The 19,424-nt window shown below is 41.7% G+C and overlaps 1 protein-coding gene across 1 annotated transcript in view; it reads left to right on the forward strand.

The window, feature by feature from the left end:
- The window catches only part of LOC135525511 (gamma-2-syntrophin-like), an 89,050-nt gene that overhangs the window by 37,904 nt on the left and 31,722 nt on the right, over positions 1 to 19,424 (forward strand). The window contains exons 9-10 of the mRNA XM_064953183.1: positions 2,002 to 2,129; positions 10,831 to 10,960. Of these exons, the coding sequence (XP_064809255.1) occupies positions 2,002 to 2,129; positions 10,831 to 10,960 (258 nt within the window). The remainder of the gene's footprint in view (positions 1 to 2,001; positions 2,130 to 10,830; positions 10,961 to 19,424) is intronic.

The following is a 19,424-nucleotide window of genomic DNA, read 5'->3' on the forward strand; positions in this document are numbered from 1 at the left end:
ATATATCAGTGAACAAACTTTCAACCATGTAGACTAAATACTGGAAACCATGTAGACTAAATAATAGAAACCATGTAGACTAAATACTAGAAACCATGCAGACTAAATACTGGAAACCATGTAGACTAAATACTGGAAACCATGTAGACTAAATACTGGAAACCATGTAGACTAAATACTAGAAACCATGCAGACTAAATACTGGAAACCATGTAGACTAAATACTGGAAACCATGTAGACTAAATACTGGAAATCATGTAGACTAAATACTGGAAACCATGTAGACTAAATACTGGAAACCATGTAGACTAAATACTGGAAACCATGTAGACTAAATACTGGAAACCATGTAGACTAAATACTGGAAACCATGTAGACTAAATACTGGAAACCATGTAGACTAAATACTGGAAACCATGTAGACTAAATACTGGAAACCATGTAGACTAAATACTGGAAACCATGTAGACTAAATACTGGAAACCATGTAGACTAAATACTGGAAACCGTGTAGACTAAATACTGGAAACCGTGTAGACTAAATACTGGAAACCGTGTAGACTAAATACTGGAAACCATGTAGACTAAATACTAGAAACCATGTAGACTAAATACTGGAAACCATGTAGACTAAATACTAGAAACCATGCAGACGAAATTCTAGAAACCATGTAGACTAAATACTAGAAACCATGTAGACTAAATACTGGAAACCATGTAGACTAAATACTAGAAACCATGCAGACGAAATTCTAGAAACCATGTAGACTAAATACTAGAAACCATGGTTGACTGGCCTTTTTCACCTGATTCTCTCTGCAACTAAAGGAGGTACGATCTTAGAAAAAAAGGTGCTATCTTTAACCTAAAAGGGTTCTTTGGCTGGCCTGACAGGAGAACCCTTTGAAGATCCCTTTTTGGTTCTAGGTAGAACCATTTTGCTTCCAGGTAGTACTCTTTTGGGTTCCATGTAGAACCCTTTCCACAGAGAGTTCTACCTGGATCCCAAAAGGGTTCTACCTGGATCCCAAAAGGGTTCTACCTGGATCCCAAAAGGGTTCTCCTATGGGGACAGCCAAAGACCCCTTATGGAACCCCTTTTTTCTAAGCGTGTAGATGACACTGCTGGTGGGAAAACATAGTGGTCTGTAATTGCATAGTTAACACATAATGCATCACCCAGACAATATTTCCCCACTATTTTGCCTTCCTTTAGCATTCTTGTTTGCTTGCCTGCAGGTGATTATAATTCTCTAAGCTTGTCATCTCCTGTATGTGGCGTTGACATTGAAATGATTGACAGTGTTTTCCTTTCATTGCCCCCAGGATAGCTTCCTATGGATTCATTTACATGCCTCCAAAATAATTACGCTTCGGTCTATTTTGTCGTCTCAGAAATATCACGAGCTATGGAAGAGTGAATTGATATGAAGGACAAGAGTGGCAGCTTAGCATCTTGTTTCCCAGGTCCTTGGTGAAAACTGACAACTCGTCACTCTAATCCGTGTTGACGTGCCGATAGTATTCCATTTCTTGTAATCTTTACCACTCCCTTGCGCAGCACAACTTGAAAGTCAAGTGTAATTATTAAGCATTGGTCTCTAATTGCTCTCTACATGAACTGACAAAGGGAGAATCATTTGCTCTGAAAAGTAGACATAATTGGTTATAGCCTTTGATTTGCTCAGAGGGGAGGAAAAGCAAATAATTTGTGCAAGAATATGTGCCAGGTGCTGCGATTGACTTGTAGAGAAATGCCATTGTGAAATCCCAGGACACAGTAAGTAAAAGGTGTGCTGGCTAGGTGACCATAATGATCATCAATAATTAACAGCATACAGTAGCTAGGAAGTAACAGGGATATCATCCTTTCAAGTGCAATAGCAACTGGAAATAGGACATTGTTGTTTTCGAATGCACTTTGAATGCACAATGATTAAAGTGACCTAGCCTGTGATTGAGACGAGACCATCACTGTCTTCTTCACTTGTACCATGTAGGCTCCATCCTCGCCTTCCTCACCCTCGGCTAATGAACCAAAGTATGAGAAGCGCTGGCTGGATGCAGTGTCCCTACCCTTGTTGATGGCCCGAGTCTCCAAATACAAAGCCGGAACGGATAAATTAAGGTAAGGTAATCCTGTGTGATGAAATTCACCTCTGAGGCGCACAGTTCACCAAGCGCTGCTGTTGGTTTTGCAAGCACTTTTCATTTAGGTGAAAGGTTGTAACTCCAATATCTATGCACAGGCATGCAATGTGTTAAAAGGTCAGCACTGCTGCAGGGCCCAGATGGTGAAGCCATGATAGGATGGGAAGGTTTAACTTTAATACACTGAATTGGTTCTTTTTAGAGATTTAAACAATATCAAATGAAGGCAGGAAATCCCAGGAAATGTTATTTTCATTCCTTCCTCTGCTAGATAACATGATGAAAGAGATATGACAGTCCTCTAGATCCCTGATGGAGCTGTTATTTAGAAAGAAATCAAGTGGTAATCAATGGGTATCTTTCTTACGTAGAACCCAAATAAGTTATCGTTGTTAGTCACAACCTGATACAATATGATGCATTATGGTGCTTGTTTCTGTCAATTCCAAAGAAAAATGAACTCCATGTATGAAAAGAGTGGAAGTATGATAAAAAAAAAATTGTATTGATACCCATAATCACACTTTTCACGCTTAATCCTTGAAGACGAGACTAAGTGGACATATTTTATGAGAAGTAAAGCATTTCTTCGGTCATATTAATGGGAAGATTTAAGATCCTTCAAATAAACATAAGATAGAGATTGAGTGGACTGATGCAAACAACTTCTTGATTGCAGATATTCCATTTTATGAGTTCAATCCTAATTAAATACCATATTAGTGTTATTATCGTTAACAACGTGGCATAACTTAATTTGAATAACTGAGTGGTTATGATAAACTTTTTACCAGAATGTGTATGTAAACATGAGACATTAATCATCTGTGAACAAGATTCTTTCTCTCTCTTGTCATCATTACCTCCCACCAGCTACATAATTATCCCTACCATCTACATCATTGTCTCCACCGTCTACATGATTATCCCACCAGCTGCATCATTATCCCACCAGCTAAATCATTATCCCACCAGTTAAATCATTATCTCCATGGTCTACATCATTATCCCACCAGCTACACCATTATCCCAACAGCTACAGCATTATCCCCACCAGCTGCATCATTATCCCCACCAGCCACATCATTATCCCACCAGCTAAATCATTATCCCACCAGTTAAATCATTATCTCCATGGTCTACATCATTATCCCCACCATCTACATACTTTCCCCCACCAATTACATCATTATCTCCACCGTCTACATCATTATCCCACCAGCTACACCATTATCCCAACAGCTACAGCATTATCCCCACCAGCTGCATCATTATCCCCACCGGCCACATCATTATCCCACCAGCTAAATCATTATCCCACCAGTTAAATCATTATCTCCATGGTCTATATCATTATCCTCATCTTCTAAATCATTATTCCCAACAGCTATATCATTATCCCCACCAGTTACATAATTATCCCACCGGCTATATCATTATCCCCACCATCTACATACTTTCCCCCACCAATTACATCATTATCTCCACCGTCTACATCATTATCCCCAACAGCTACATCATTATCCCCACCAGCTACATCATTATCCCCACCAGCTACATCATTATCCCCACCAGCTACATCATTATCCCCACCAGCTACATCATTATCTCCACCAGCCACACCATTATCCCCACCAGCTACATCATTATCCCCACCAGCCACATCATTATCCCCACCAGCTACATCATTATCCTCACCTTCTAAATCATTATCCCCACCAGCTACATCATTATCCTCACCTTCTAAATCATTATCCCCACCAGCCACATCATTATCCTCACCAGCTACATCATTATCCCCACCTTCTAAATCATTATCCTCACCAGCTACATCATTATCCTCACCTTCTAAATCATTATCCCCACCAGCTACATCATTATCCCACCAGCTCCCTGTCTCTATTGTTCTTATTAAAGTCTCGATTGCTCTTGACACCCCCTGAAAAAGCATGTACAGGCAAGGAGGCCTACAAACCTAACTCAGTTACATCAGCTCTGTCAGGAATGGGCCAAAATTCACCCAACTTATTGTGGGAAGCTTTTGGAAGGCTACCTGAAATGTTTGACCCAAGTTAAACAATTTAAAGGCAATGCTACCAAATACTAATTGAGTGCATGTAAACTTCTGACCCACTGGGAATGTGATGAAAGAAATAAAAGCTGAAATAAATCATTCTCTCTACTATTATTCTAACATTTCACATCCTTAAAATGAAGTGGTGAGCCTAACTGACCTAAAACAGGGAATTTCTACTAGGATTAAATGTCAGGGATTGTGAAAAACTGAGTTTAAATGTATTTGGCTAAGGTGTATGTAAACTTCCGACTTCAGCTGTACCTGCATACATACATACATACATACATACATACATACATACATACATACACACACACACACACACACACACACACACACACACACATACATACATACATACATACATACATACATACATACATACATACATACATACATACATACATACATACATACATACATACATACATACATACATACATACAACTCATAATAAGACTAAGCATCTAGCCTATTAAAATATTTATCTGACTGCACACAGATCATTCAAATATACAACTAAGCATTTGTCAATGAGTTGACGTAGACTATCAAGAATTGAAATTGACTAGCAAGACTAGCAAGAACTGCGAATTGTCTTTTTCAAAGGCAGATATTTAATTAACGTTGTACAATGAATGGATTCACATACAAGGCATAAATATTAAGTTACAAAGCATTAAGAATAATTACAAAGCACACTTCTAGCCATATAGATCCTAAGGTTAACTAAGAAGACAAAGCAAGAACAAAGATATTCCTATTAGCCCAGAGGTAATGAAGTCTAGGAAATGAGAATTGATAATACAACCTTCCTCCATGGACTGGAAACAAGATAAGAGACAGAACAAAGGCATTGCATTCCATTTATAACATATGAAGGTGTGACCTTTCAACCCAACAAGAACCACCATCGACCAATAAAACAATACCAAGTTTACAGTTGCCTAAACACTCCCAGGCCCAATCTCAACAGGATGTCACATCATCTAAGAGCTTGTGTGGGGGATGAGACCAATGTAGATAAGATAGAAAACCTGTCATTACAACACATTTTTCAAACACTCCACAAATTTCTTGTCAACAAACTACAGTTTTGGCAAATCGGTTAGGACATCTACTTTGTGCATGACACAACTCAATTTTCCAACAATTGTTAACTCAAACTCACTGTATCACAATTATAGTGGGTCAGAAGTTCACATACACTAAGTTGACTGTGCCTTTAAACAGCTTGGAAAATTCCAGAAAATTATGTCATGGCTTTAGAAGCTTCTGATATAATGACATAATTTGAGTCAATTGTAGGTGTACCTGTGGATGTATTTCAAGGCCTACCTTCAAACCCAGTGCCTCTTTGCTTGACATCATGGGAAAATCAAAAGAAATCAGCCAAGACCTCAGAAAACAATTGTAGACCTCCACAAGTCTGGTTCATCCTTGGGAGCAATTTCCAAATGCCTGAAGATACCACGTTCATCTGTACAAAGAATAGTATGCAAGTATAAACACCATGGGACGATGCAGCCGTCATAAGGAAGGAGACGCGTACTGTCTCCTAGAGATGTACGTACTTTGGTGCGAAAGGTTCAAATCAATCCGAGAACAACAGCAAAGGACCCTGTGAAGATGTTGGAGGAAACGGGTACAAAAGTATCTATCTACAGTTAAAACGAGTCCTATATCGACATAACCTGAAAGGCCGCTCAGCAAGGAAGGAGACACTGCTCCAAAACCACCATAAAAAAGCCAGACTATGGTTTGCAACTGCACATGGGGACAAAGATTGTACCTTTTGGAGAATTGTCCTCTGGTCTGATGAAAAAATATATAAATGTTTGGCCATAATGACCATCGTTATGTTTGGAGGAAAAAGAGGGATGCTTGCAAGCCGAAGAACACCATTCCAACCGTGAAGCATGGGGGTGGCAGCATCATGTGGTGGGGGTGCTTTGCTGCAGGAGGGACTGGTGCACTTCACAAAATAGATGGCATCATGAGGCAGGAAAAGTATGTGTATATATTGAAGCAACCTCTCACGACATTAGTTAGGAAGTTAGAGTGACCATCATAAAACCCAGACCTCAATCCTATAGAAAATTTGTGGGCAGAACTGAAAAAGCGTTTGTGAGCAAGGAGGCCTACAAACCTGACTCAGTTACACCAGCACTGTCAGGAGGAATGGGTCAAAATTCAACCAGCTTTTTGCGAGAAGCTTGTGGAAGGCTACCCAAAATGTTTGACCCAAGTTAAACAATTTAAAGGCAATGCTACCAAATATTAATTGAGTGTATGTAAACTTCTGACCCACTATGAATGTGATAAAAGAAATGAAAGCTGGAATACATAATTCTCTATACTATTATTCTGACATTTCACATTGTTTAAAGAAAGTGGTGATCCTAACTGACCGAGACAGGGAATTTTTTATTTTAAATGTCAGGTATTGTGAGATACTGAGTTTAAATGTATTTGGCTAAGGTGTATGTAAACTTCCGACTTCAACTGTATATTATATACTATATGTTGTCAGACGAAAGCTCAAAACATTGTCAAAGACTCAGGGTCACTGTTCTCTAAAGTCTAGACTGTTCTCTCAAGTCTAGGACCATAAGGCTCCTTAACAGCTTCTTCCCCCAAGCCATAAGACTCCTGAACAATTTTACACTGCAGCTACTCGCTGTTTATTATACATTTTTATTTATTTAGTTATTTATGTAGGCAAGTCCTTTAAGAACCAATTCTTATTTACAGTGACGGCCTACCCCGGCCAATCACGGACAACGCAGGGCCAATTGTGCGCCACCCCATGGGACTCCCAATTACGGCCGGATGTGATACAGGTCTATCCACCTCTTGGATTAGTCTCACATCTATCCATATTCTTCCTCTTGCATTAATCTCACAGCTATCCATCTTCTTCCTCTTGCATTAGTCTCACATCTATCCATCTTCTTCCTCTTGCATTATTCTCACATCTATCCATCTTCATCCTCTTGTATCAGCATCACAGCTATCCATCTTCATCGTCTTGCATTATTCTCACATCTATCCATCTTCTTCCTCTTGCATTATTCTCACATCTATCCATCTTCTTCCTCTTGCATTAGTATCACAGCTATCCATCTTCTTCCTCTTGCATCAGTATCACAGCTATCCATCTTCATCCTCTTGTATCAGCATCACAGCTATCCATCTTCATCCTCTTGTATCAGTATCACAGCTATCCATCTTCCTCCTCTTGGATTTCACAGTATTTTCCTGGCTACTGTTATCTTGGATTTCACAGTATTTTCCTGGCTACTGTTATCTTGGATTTCACAGTATTTTCCTGGCTACTGTTATCTTGGATTTCACAGTATATTCCTGGCTACTGTTATCTTGGATTTCACAGTATTTTCCTGGCTACTGTTATCTTGGATTTCACAGTATTTTCCTGGCTACTGTTATCTTGGATTTCACAGTATTTTCCTGGCTACTGTTATCTTGGATTTCACAGTATTTTCCTGGCTACTGTTATCTTGGATTTCACAGTATTTTCCTGGCTGATGTTATCTTGGATGTCCTCTAGGTTTTCTGTTTCTATTCACCTCAACATACTCTCTATGACTAGTCAGCAGAAAAGCCATATATATTCCACTTCAGGACATGTATCACTAATCCTACCCCCTCGTCCGCCTAGCTTTTCCTCAATGTACTAATGGAATTTCTATTGTCCTCTGTCACTCACACAGACAGTCTGGGTTTTAGAAGACCATGACAGAGACAGTCTGGGTTTTAGAGGACCATGACAGAGACAGTCTGGGGTTTAGAGGAATGTGATGGAGACAGCCTGGGTTTTAGAGGACCAAGACAGAGACAGCCTGGGTTTTAGAGGACCAAGACAGAGACAGTCTGGGTTTTAGAGGACCATGACAGAGACAGCCTGGGTTTTAGAGGACCAAGACAGAGACAGCCTGGGTTTTAGAGGACCAAGACAGAGACAGTCTGGGTTTTAGAGGACCAAGACAGAGACAGTCTGGGTTTTAGAGGACCATGACAGAGACAGCCTGGGTTTTAGAGGACCAAGACAGAGACAGTCTGGGTTTTAGAGGACCAAGACAGAGACAGTCTGGGTTTTAGAGGACCATGACAGAGACAGCCTTGGTTTTAGAGGACCAAGACAGAGACAGTCTGGGTTTTAGAGGAATGTGATGGAGACAGTCTGGGTTTTAGAGGACCAAGACAGAGACAGTCTGGGTTTTAGAGGACCACGACAGAGACAGCCTGGGTTTTAGAGGACCAAGACAGAGACAGCCTGGGTTTTAGAGGACCACGACAGAGACAGTCTGGGTTTTAGAGGACCAAGACAGAGACAGTCTGGGTTTTAGAGGACCAAGACAGAGACAGTCTGGGTTTCTGAGGACCAAGACAGAGACAGTCTGGGGTTTAGAGGACCAAGACAGAGACAGTCTGGGTTTTAGAGGACCATGACAGAGACAGTCTGGGTTTTAGAGGACCATGACAGAGACAGTCTGGGTTTTAGAGGACCAAGACAGAGACAGCCTGGGTTTTAGAGGACCACGCTGCAGTGTGCTGATAGTTGAAGCAGAACATTCCACTATACAGGCAATCTCAGAAACAAGTCAAGCAGACAGAGTAAAGCTGTATCTATCACTGCGGCTTGCATTCATTCAGATAATGTTATCTCCAAACGGTTGTTTTATATGTTTTGATCTCTCTCTTCATATATATTCTCACTGCATTTTATATAGGGCAATTTACATGTGCACCCTACCCTACAACATCAAGAGGATTTGTACTTAACTTTACAATTGAGCATCCCTCAGAGTCTGCACTCAGTGGAACAAAGATTTATAACAAGCCAATTGTACACATGCATTGCATATTATTAAGGGCGTTTTCAACAGAAGAACCAAGGTTCCCTAAAGGATCTTTGTAACATTGTAACACGATGTCTGCGTTTCATGGAGAGTGTGTGCAAAGCTCTGGTTATTTTAAACATTGATTGCAGTGCTTTCATAATTCTCTACGTTGTCCTCATGTTTCTCAACATCCCTCTATAGAACATTCTCCTCGTGTTTCTCAACATCCCTCTATAGAACATTCTCCTCATGTTTCTCAACATCCCTCTACAGAACATTCTCCTCGTGTTTCTCAACATCCCTCTATAGAAGATTCTCCTCGTGTTTCTCAACATCCCCTACAGAACATTCTCCTCATGTTTCTCAACATCCCCTACAGAACATTCTCCTCATGTTTCTCAACATCCCCTACATAACATTCTCCTCATGTTTCTCAACATCCCCTACATAACATTCTCCTCATGTTTCTCAACATCCCTCTATAGAACATTCTCCTCATGTTTCTCAACAACCCCTACAGAACATTCTCCTCATGTTTCTCAACATCCCCGTACAGAACATTCTCCTCATGTTTCTCAACATCCCCTTACAGAACATTCTCCTCGTGTTTCTCAACATCCCGTACAGAACATTCTCCTCATGTTTCTCAACATCCCGTACAGAACATTCTCCTCATGTTTCTCAACATCCCGTACAGAACATTCTCCTCGTGTTTCTCAACATCCTGTACAGAACATTCTCCTCCTGTTTCTCAACATCCCGTACAGAACATTCTCCTCGTGTTTCTCAACATCCCGTACAGAACATTCTCCTCGTGTTTCTCAACATCCCGTACAGAACATTCTCCTCATGTTTCTCAACATCCCGTACAGAACATTCTCCTCGTGTTTCTCAACATCCTGTACAGAACATTCTCCTCCTGTTTCTCAACATCCTGTACAGAACATATACACTGCTGGACTTCATCCCAGCCTATGGAGAGTTTGCTTAACTTTTTACGTTTTTCAAGATCTGTGTGATAAATGTGATTGCCTAACCATCAGAGAAAAGCTGTTTTGATGGCATCGTTATGTTCAATGCTATTTTTGTTTAATACTATTGACAGTTGTTTCTAAGTCTAATTGATCTGGAGTGTTTTTCAAATGCACAAAAATGAAATGGCAAAAAGCATCACCTTAAATATAAGTGATGAAAGGGATTCAATACATGTGTCCGCCATTTTACCGTGACAGTGTCCTTATCGGTGACATGCAACAAATGATGATGTACTTTGAAACCGAGCTGTAATTTGTAACCGTCTGACGTTCTGTTTTTGCGCTTGCTCCTGAGGTAATATGGGTGTGCTGTTGCCATTACATATTACAAATATCTCAGAATTAAGTCCATTTATTTTCTTTTTTTTCTCTCTACTTTTCTTTCTCCAGAAAAGTGTGGAGTGCACTGGAAAGATCAGTCAAAATAAAGGCTATAATGCTACAGAATGTGGAATCTGTTTAAGAGTGTATATATACTTGTTCAGGGCACTGTATTTCCTTAATTCTCTATATTAGTTGCTATGGTTATTGAATGCAGGTGAACTGTAATGTTAATTTGTATCGTAACACTGCCTGTCCTCACTTCAGTGAAAGAAACAGCTGGGTTTAAAGCTTTTCCACTCTGACCATTCTAGTTCAAAAAAGTGGTTTTAACTGTACAGCACTGTACATCTCTAACCTGAACGTTCATACCCCCTCCAGGTCGAACAGCTTTGAAGTCTACGCCTTAGATGGAACGAGCACCAATGTTCTACAATTTTGCACTGCAGCAGAAAGCACCGACTGGCTTCAAGCAATATCAACCAATATCAGTGATTTGACACTGGAGAATGTAAGTCTACAGTATGACCAGGTAAAAATGTATTTCATTTATGTTTTAATCCAGATACAGATTGAATGGACAGGATCCAGATTGTGATTTGCCAAGGGCCAAAGCACAAGTAGCTCACCAGAAGATGTGTGCTAAAATCCCAGGGGTATTAGAATTTTTGAATTCTATTCTCATTAGAATTTGATACCCATTATTAATGTCCTCTCCTTCTCTTCTAGAAAATAGGTATTCATGGGCATAATGAATTACTGCCTTGTAGTAATGCATCATTAATACTCGCACGTGATCGCAAGTGTTTAGCCATCTCATTTCCATTATTCCCTGTTGATTAGTACACTGATGATCTATCACTATGTGTCACTAAGGATCCAGAACGGCTGCTCTGAGCTACACAACTACACAGCTGCTCTTTTTTTTAAAAGTAGGATTCATTCAGTCGTGCGTCACCTGATTACGGATGAGTAGTCGGATAGCGAAACGTTCATTCAGCATGTAATCGTGAGAGGAGCTGGTGAAGCAGAACTCTTAACTTTTATTGTGGTGACCAACAACCTAGAGATAGACTGTGACATCCTTAATGGGTCCTGGCATGTTCATCAACAGAGAATGACTTGACATGATACTGCAGCTGACTTGCAGCTTGCTTATTAGAACGTTAGTTGTTGTTGATTTGACCATGCCACTGTATCAGTAAAGTATTAGAGCTGGTCTGACCATGCCACAGTATCAGTAAAGTATAAGAGGGTCTGACCATGCCACAGTATCAGTAAAGTATTAGAGGGTCTGACCATGCCACAGTATCAGTAAAGTATAAGAGCTGGTCTGACCATGCCACAGTATCAGTAAAGTATTAGAGGGTCTGACCATGCCACAATATCAGTAAAGTATTAGAGGGTCTGACCATGCCACGGTATCAGTAAAGTATTAGAGGGTCTGACCATGCCATGGTATCAGTAAAGTATTAGAGGGTCTGACCATGCCACAGTATCAGTAAAGTATAAGAGCTGGTCTGACCATGCCACAATATCAGTAAAGTATAAGAGCTGGTCTGACCATGCCACAGTATCAGTAAAGTATAAGAGCTGGTCTGACCATGCCACAGTATCAGTAAAGTATTAGAGGGTCTGACCATGCCACAGTATCAGTAAAGTATAAGAGCTGGTCTGACCATGCCACAGTATCAGTAAAGTATAAGAGCTGGTCTGACCATGCCACAGTATCAGTAAAGTATTAGAGGGTCTGACCATGCCACGGTATCAGTAAAGTATTAGAGGGTCTGACCATGCCACAATATCAGTAAAGTATTAGAGGGTCTGACCATGCCACAGTATCAGTAAAGTATAAGAGCTGGTCTGACCATGCCACAGTATCAGTAAAGTATTAGAGCTGGTCTGACCATGCCACAGTACCAGTAAAGTATTAGAGGGTCTGACCATGCCACAGTATCAGTAAAGTATAAGAGCTGGTCTGACCATGCCACAGTATCAGTAAAGTATTAGAGGGTCTGACCATGCCACAGTATCAGTAAAGTATAAGAGCTGGTCTGACCATGCCACAGTATCAGTAAAGTATTAGAGGGTCTGACCATGCCACAGTATCAGTAAAGTATTAGAGGGTCTGACCATGCCACAGTATCAGTAAAGTATTAGAGCTGGTCTGACCATGCCACAGTATCAGTAAAGTATTAGAGGGTCTGACCATGCCACAGTATCAGTAAAGTATTAGAGGGTCTGACCATGCCACAGTATCAGTAAAGTATTAGAGCTGGTCTGACCATGCCACAGTACCAGTAAAGTATTAGAGCTGGTCTGACCATGCCACAGTACCAGTAAAGTATTAGAGGGTCTGACCATGCCACAGTATCAGTAAAGTATAAGAGCTGGTCTGACCATGCCACAGTATCAGTAAAGTATTAGAGGGTCTGACCATGCCACAGTATCAGTAAAGTATAAGAGCTGGTCTGACCATGCCACAGTATCAGTAAAGTATTAGAGGGTCTGACCATGCCACAGTATCAGTAAAGTATTAGAGGGTCTGACCATGCCACTGTATCAGTAAAATATTAGAGCTAGTCTGACCATGCCACAGTATCAGTAAAGTATAAGAGCTGGTCTGACCATGCCACGGTACCAGTAAAATATTAGAGCTAGTCTGACCATGCCACAGTACCAGTAAAGTATTAGAGCTGGTCTGACCATGCCACGGTACCAGTAAAGTATTAGAGCTGGTCTGACCATGCCACGGTACCAGTAAAGTATTAGAGCTGGTCTGACCATGCCACGGTACCAGTAAAGTATTAGAGCTGGTCTGACCATGCCACGGTACCAGTAGAGTATTAGAGCTGGTCTGACCATGCCACGGTACCAGTAAAGTATTAGAGCTGGTCTGACCATGCCACGGTACCAGTAAAATATTAGAGCTAGTCTGACCATGCCACAGTACCAGTAAAGTATTAGAGCTGGTCTGACCATGCCACGGTACCAGTAAAGTATTAGAGCTGGTCTGACCATGCCACGGTACCAGTAAAGTATTAGAGCTGGTCTGACCATGCCACAGTATCAGTAAAGTATAAGAGCTGGTCTGACCATGCCACGGTACCAGTAAAATATTAGAGCTAGTCTGACCATGCCACAGTACCAGTAAAGTATTAGAGCTGGTCTGACCATGCCACGGTACCAGTAAAGTATTAGAGCTGGTCTGACCATGCCACGGTACCAGTAAAGTATAAGAGCTGGTCTGACCATGCCACAGTATCAGTAAAGTATTAGAGGGTCTGACCATGCCACAGTATCAGTAAAGTATTAGAGGGTCTGACCATGCCACAGTATCAGTAAAGTATTAGAGCAGGTCTGACCATGCCACAGTATCAGTAAAGTATTAGAGGGTCTGACCATGCCACAGTATCAGTAAAGTATTAGAGGGTCTGACCATGCCACAGTATCAGTAAAGTATAAGAGCTGGTCTGACCATGCCACAATATCAGTAAAGTATAAGAGCTGGTCTGACCATGCCACAATATCAGTAAAGTATAAGAGCTGGTCTGACCATGCCACTGTATCAGTAAAGTATTAGAGGGTCTGACCATGCCACGGTACCAGTAAAGTATTAGAGCAGGTCTGACCATGCCACAGTATCAGTAAAGTATTAGAGGGTCTGACCATGCCACGGTATCAGTAAAGTATTAGAGGGTCTGACCATGCCACGGTACCAGTAAAGTATTAGAGGGTCTGACCATGCCACGGTACCAGTAAAGTATAAGAGCTGGTCTGACCATGCCACAGTATCAGTAAAGTATAAGAGCTGGTCTGACCATGCCACAGTATCAGTAAAGTATTAGAGGGTCTGACCATGCCACAGTATCAGTAAAGTATTAGAGGGTCTGACCATGCCACAGTATCAGTAAAGTATTAGAGCTGGTCTGACCATGCCACAGTATCAGTAAAGTATTAGAGGGTCTGACCATGCCACAGTATCAGTAAAGTATTAGAGCTGGTCTGACCATGCCACTGTATCAGTAAAGTATTAGAGGGTCTGACCATGCCACAGTATCAGTAAAGTATTAGAGGGTCTGACCATGCCACAGTATCAGTAAAGTATTAGAGGGTCTGACCATGCCACGGTACCAGTAAAGTATTAGAGGGTCTGACCATGCCACAGTATCAGTAAAGTATTAGAGGGTCTGACCATGCCACAGTATCAGTAAAGTATTAGAGGGTCTGACCATGCCACAGTATCAGTAAAGTATAAGAGCTGGTCTGACCATGCCACAATATCAGTAAAGTATAAGAGCTGGTCTGACCATGCCACAATATCAGTAAAGTATTAGAGGGTCTGACCATGCCACGGTATCAGTAAAGTATTAGAGGGTCTGACCATGCCACAGTATCAGTAAAGTATTAGAGGGTCTGACCATGCCACAGTATCAGTAAAGTATTAGAGCTGGTCTGACCATGCCACAGTATCAGTAAAGTATTAGAGCTGGTCTGACCATGCCACTGTATCAGTAAAATATTAGAGGGTCTGACCATGCCACAGTATCAGTAAAGTATTAGAGGGTCTGACCATGCCACGGTATCAGTAAAGTATTAGAGCTGGTCTGACCATGCCACAGTATCAGTAAAGTATTAGAGGGTCTGACCATGCCACGGTATCAGTAAAGTATTAGAGCTGGTCTGACCATGCCACAGTATCAGTAAAGTATTAGAGCTGGTCTGACCATGCCACAGTATCAGTAAAGTATTAGAGGGTCTGACCATGCCACGGTATCAGTAAAGTATTAGAGCTGGTCTGACCATGCCACAGTATCAGTAAAGTATTAGAGGGTCTGACCATGCCATGGTATCAGTAAAGTATTAGAGGGTCTGACCATGCCACGGTATCAGTAAAGTATTAGAGCTGGTCTGACCATGCCACAATATCAGTAAAGTATTAGAGGGTCTGACCATGCCATGGTATCAGTAAAGTATTAGAGGGTCTGACCATGCCACGGTATCAGTAAAGTATTAGAGCTGGTCTGACCATGCCACAGTATCAGTAAAGTATTAGAGGGTCTGACCATGCCATGGTATCAGTAAAGTATTAGAGGGTCTGACCATGCCACGGTATCAGTAAAGTATTAGAGCTGGTCTGACCATGCCACGGTATCAGTAAAGTATTAGAGGGTCTGACCATGCCATGGTATCAGTAAAGTATTAGAGGGTCTGACCATGCCACGGTATCAGTAAAGTATTAGAGGGTCTGACCATGCCACGGTATCAGTAAAGTATTAGAGGGTCTGACCATGCCACGGTATCAGTAAAGTATTAGAGGGTCTGACCATGCCACGGTATCAGTAAAGTATTAGAGGGTCTGACCATGCCACAGTATCAGTAAAGTATTAGAGGGTCTGACCATGCCACAGTATCAGTAAAGTATTAGAGGGTCTGACCATGCCACAGTATCAGTAAAGTATTAGAGCAGGTCTGACCATGCCACAGTATCAGTAAAGTATTAGAGCTGGTCTGACCATGCCACAGTATCAGTAAAGTATTAGAGGGTCTGACCATGCCACAATATCAGTAAAGTATTAGAGGGTCTGACCATGCCACAGTATCAGTAAAGTATAAGAGCTGGTCTGACCATGCCACAGTATCAGTAAAGTATTAGAGGGTCTGACCATGCCACAGTATCAGTAAAGTATAAGAGCTGGTCTGACCATGCCACAGTACCAGTAAAGTATTAGAGCTGGTCTGACCATGCCACAGTATCAGTAAAGTATAAGAGCTGGTCTGACCATGCCACAGTATCAGTAAAGTATTAGAGGGTCTGACCATGCCACAGTATCAGTAAAGTATAAGAGCTGGTCTGACCATGCCACAGTATCAGTAAAGTATTAGAGCTGGTCTGACCATGCCACAGTATCAGTAAAGTATTAGAGCTGGTCTGACCATGCCACAGTATCAGTAAAGTATTAGAGCTGGTCTGACCATGCCACAGTATCAGTAAAGTATAAGAGCTGGTCTGACCATGCCACAGTATCAGTAAAGTATAAGAGCTGGTCTGACCATGCCACGGTATCAGTAAAGTATTAGAGCTGGTCTGACCATGCCACAGTATCAGTAAAGTATAAGAGCTGGTCTGACCATGCCACAGTATCAGTAAAGTATAAGAGCTGGTCTGACCATGCCACGGTATCAGTAAAGTATTAGAGGGTCTGACCATGCCACAGTATCAGTAAAGTATAAGAGGGTCTGACCATGCCACAGTATCAGTAAAGTATTAGAGGGTCTGACCATGCCACAGTATCAGTAAAGTATAAGAGGGTCTGACCATGCCACAGTATCAGTAAAGTATTAGAGGGTCTGACCATGCCACAGTATCAGTAAAGTATTAGAGGGTCTGACCATGCCACAGTATCAGTAAAGTATTAGAGGGTCTGACCATGCCACGGTATCAGTAAAGTATTAGAGGGTCTGACCATGCCACAGTATCAGTAAAGTATTAGAGCTGGTCTGACCATGCCACAGTATCAGTAAAGTATTAGAGGGTCTGACCATGCCACGGTATCAGTAAAGTATTAGAGGGTCTGACCATGCCATGGTATCAGTAAAGTATTAGAGGGTCTGACCATGCCACAGTATCAGTAAAGTATAAGAGCTGGTCTGACCATGCCACAGTATCAGTAAAGTATTAGAGGGTCTGACCATGCCACGGTATCAGTAAAGTATAAGAGGGTCTGACCATGCCACAGTATCAGTAAAGTATAAGAGCTGGTCTGACCATGCCACAGTATCAGTAAAGTATTAGAGGGTCTGACCATGCCACGGTATCAGTAAAGTATAAGAGCTGGTCTGACCATGCCACGGTATCAGTAAAGTATTAGAGGGTCTGACCATGCCACAGTATCAGTAAAGTATTAGAGCTGGTCTGACCATGCCACAGTATCAGTAAAGTATTAGAGCTGGTCTGACCATGCCACAGTATCAGTAAAGTATTAGAGGGTCTGACCATGCCACAGTATCAGTAAAGTATTAGAGCTGGTCTGACCATGCCACAGTATCAGTAAAGTATTAGAGCTGGTCTGACCATGCCACAGTATCAGTAAAGTATTAGAGGGTCTGACCATGCCACAGTATCAGTAAAGTATAAGAGCTGGTCTGACCATGCCACAGTATCAGTAAAGTATAAGAGCTGGTCTGACCATGCCACGGTATCAGTAAAGTATTAGAGCTGGTCTGACCATGCCACAGTATCAGTAAAGTATTAGAGGGTCTGACCATGCCACGGTATCAGTAAAGTATTAGAGGGTCTGACCATGCCACAGTATCAGTAAAGTATTAGAGGGTCTGACCATGCCACAGTATCAGTAAAGTATTAGAGGGTCTGACCATGCCACAGTATCAGTAAAGTATAAGAGCTGGTCTGACCATGCCACAGTATCAGTAAAGTATTAGAGGGTCTGACCATGCCACGGTATCAGTAAAGTATAAGAGCTGGTCTGACCATGCCACGGTATCAGTAAAGTATTAGAGGGTCTGACCATGCCACAGTATCAGTAAAGTATAAGAGCTGGTCTGACCTTGCCACAATATCAGTAAAGTATAAGAGCTGGTCTGACCATGCCACTGTATCAGTAAAGTATTAGAGCTGGTCTGACCATGCCACAGTATCAGTAAAGTATTAGAGCTGGTCTGACCATGCCACAGTATCAGTAAAGTATTAGAGCTGGTCTGACCATGCCATGGTATCAGTAAAGTATTAGAGCTGGTCTGACCATGCCACAGTATCAGTAAAGTATTAGAGGGTCTGACCATGCCATGGTATCAGTAAAGTATTAGAGGGTCTGACCATGCCACAGTATCAGTAAAGTATTAGAGGGTCTGACCATGCCACAGTATCAGTAAAGTATTAGAGGGTCTGACCATGCCACAGTATCAGTAAAGTATTAGAGGGTCTGACCATGCCACGGTATCAGTAAAGTATTAGAGCTGGTCTGACCATGCCACAGTATCAGTAAAGTATTAGAGGGTCTGACCATGCCACGGTATCAGTAAAGTATTAGAGGGTCTGACCATGCCACAGTATCAGTAAAGTATAAGAGCTGGTCTGACCATGCCACAGTATCAGTAAAGTATTAGAGGGTCTGACCATGCCACGGTATCAGTAAAGTATTAGAGGGTCTGACCATGCCACAGTATCAGTAAAGTATAAGAGGGTCTGACCATGCCACAGTATCAGTAAAGTATTAGAGGGTCTGACCATGCCACAGTATCAGTAAAGTATTAGAGGGTCTGACCATGCCACGGTATCAGTAAAGTATTAGAGGGTCTGACCATGCCACAGTATCAGTAAAGTATTAGAGGGTCTGACCATGCCACAGTATCAGTAAAGTATTAGAGGGTCTGACCATGCCACGGTATCAGTAAAGTATAAGAGGGTCTGACCATGCCACAGTATCAGTAAAGTATTAGAGGGTCTGACCATGCCACAGTATCAGTAAAGTATTAGAGGGTCTGACCATGCCACGGTATCAGTAAAGTATTAGAGGGTCTGACCATGCCACAGTATCAGTAAAGTATAAGAGCTGGTCTGACCATGCCACAGTATCAGTAAAGTATAAGAGCTGGTCTGACCATGCCACGGTATCAGTAAAGTATTAGAGCTGGTCTGACCATGCCACAGTATCAGTAAAGTATAAGAGCTGGTCTGACCATGCCACAGTATCAGTAAAGTATTAGAGCTGGTCTGACCATGCCATGGTATCAGTAAAGTATTAGAGGGTCTGACCATGCCACAGTATCAGTAAAGTATAAGAGCTGGTCTGACCATGCCACGGTACCAGTAAAGTATTAGAGGGTCTGACCATGCCACGGTATCAGTAAAGTATAAGAGCTGGTCTGACCATGCCACAGTATCAGTAAAGTATTAGAGGGTCTGACCATGCCACAGTATCAGTAAAGTATAAGAGGGTCTGACCATGCCACAG

Source organism: Oncorhynchus masou, chromosome 32 (genome assembly GCF_036934945.1).
Source record: "Oncorhynchus masou masou isolate Uvic2021 chromosome 32, UVic_Omas_1.1, whole genome shotgun sequence".
Taxonomy (NCBI): domain Eukaryota; kingdom Metazoa; phylum Chordata; class Actinopteri; order Salmoniformes; family Salmonidae; genus Oncorhynchus; species Oncorhynchus masou.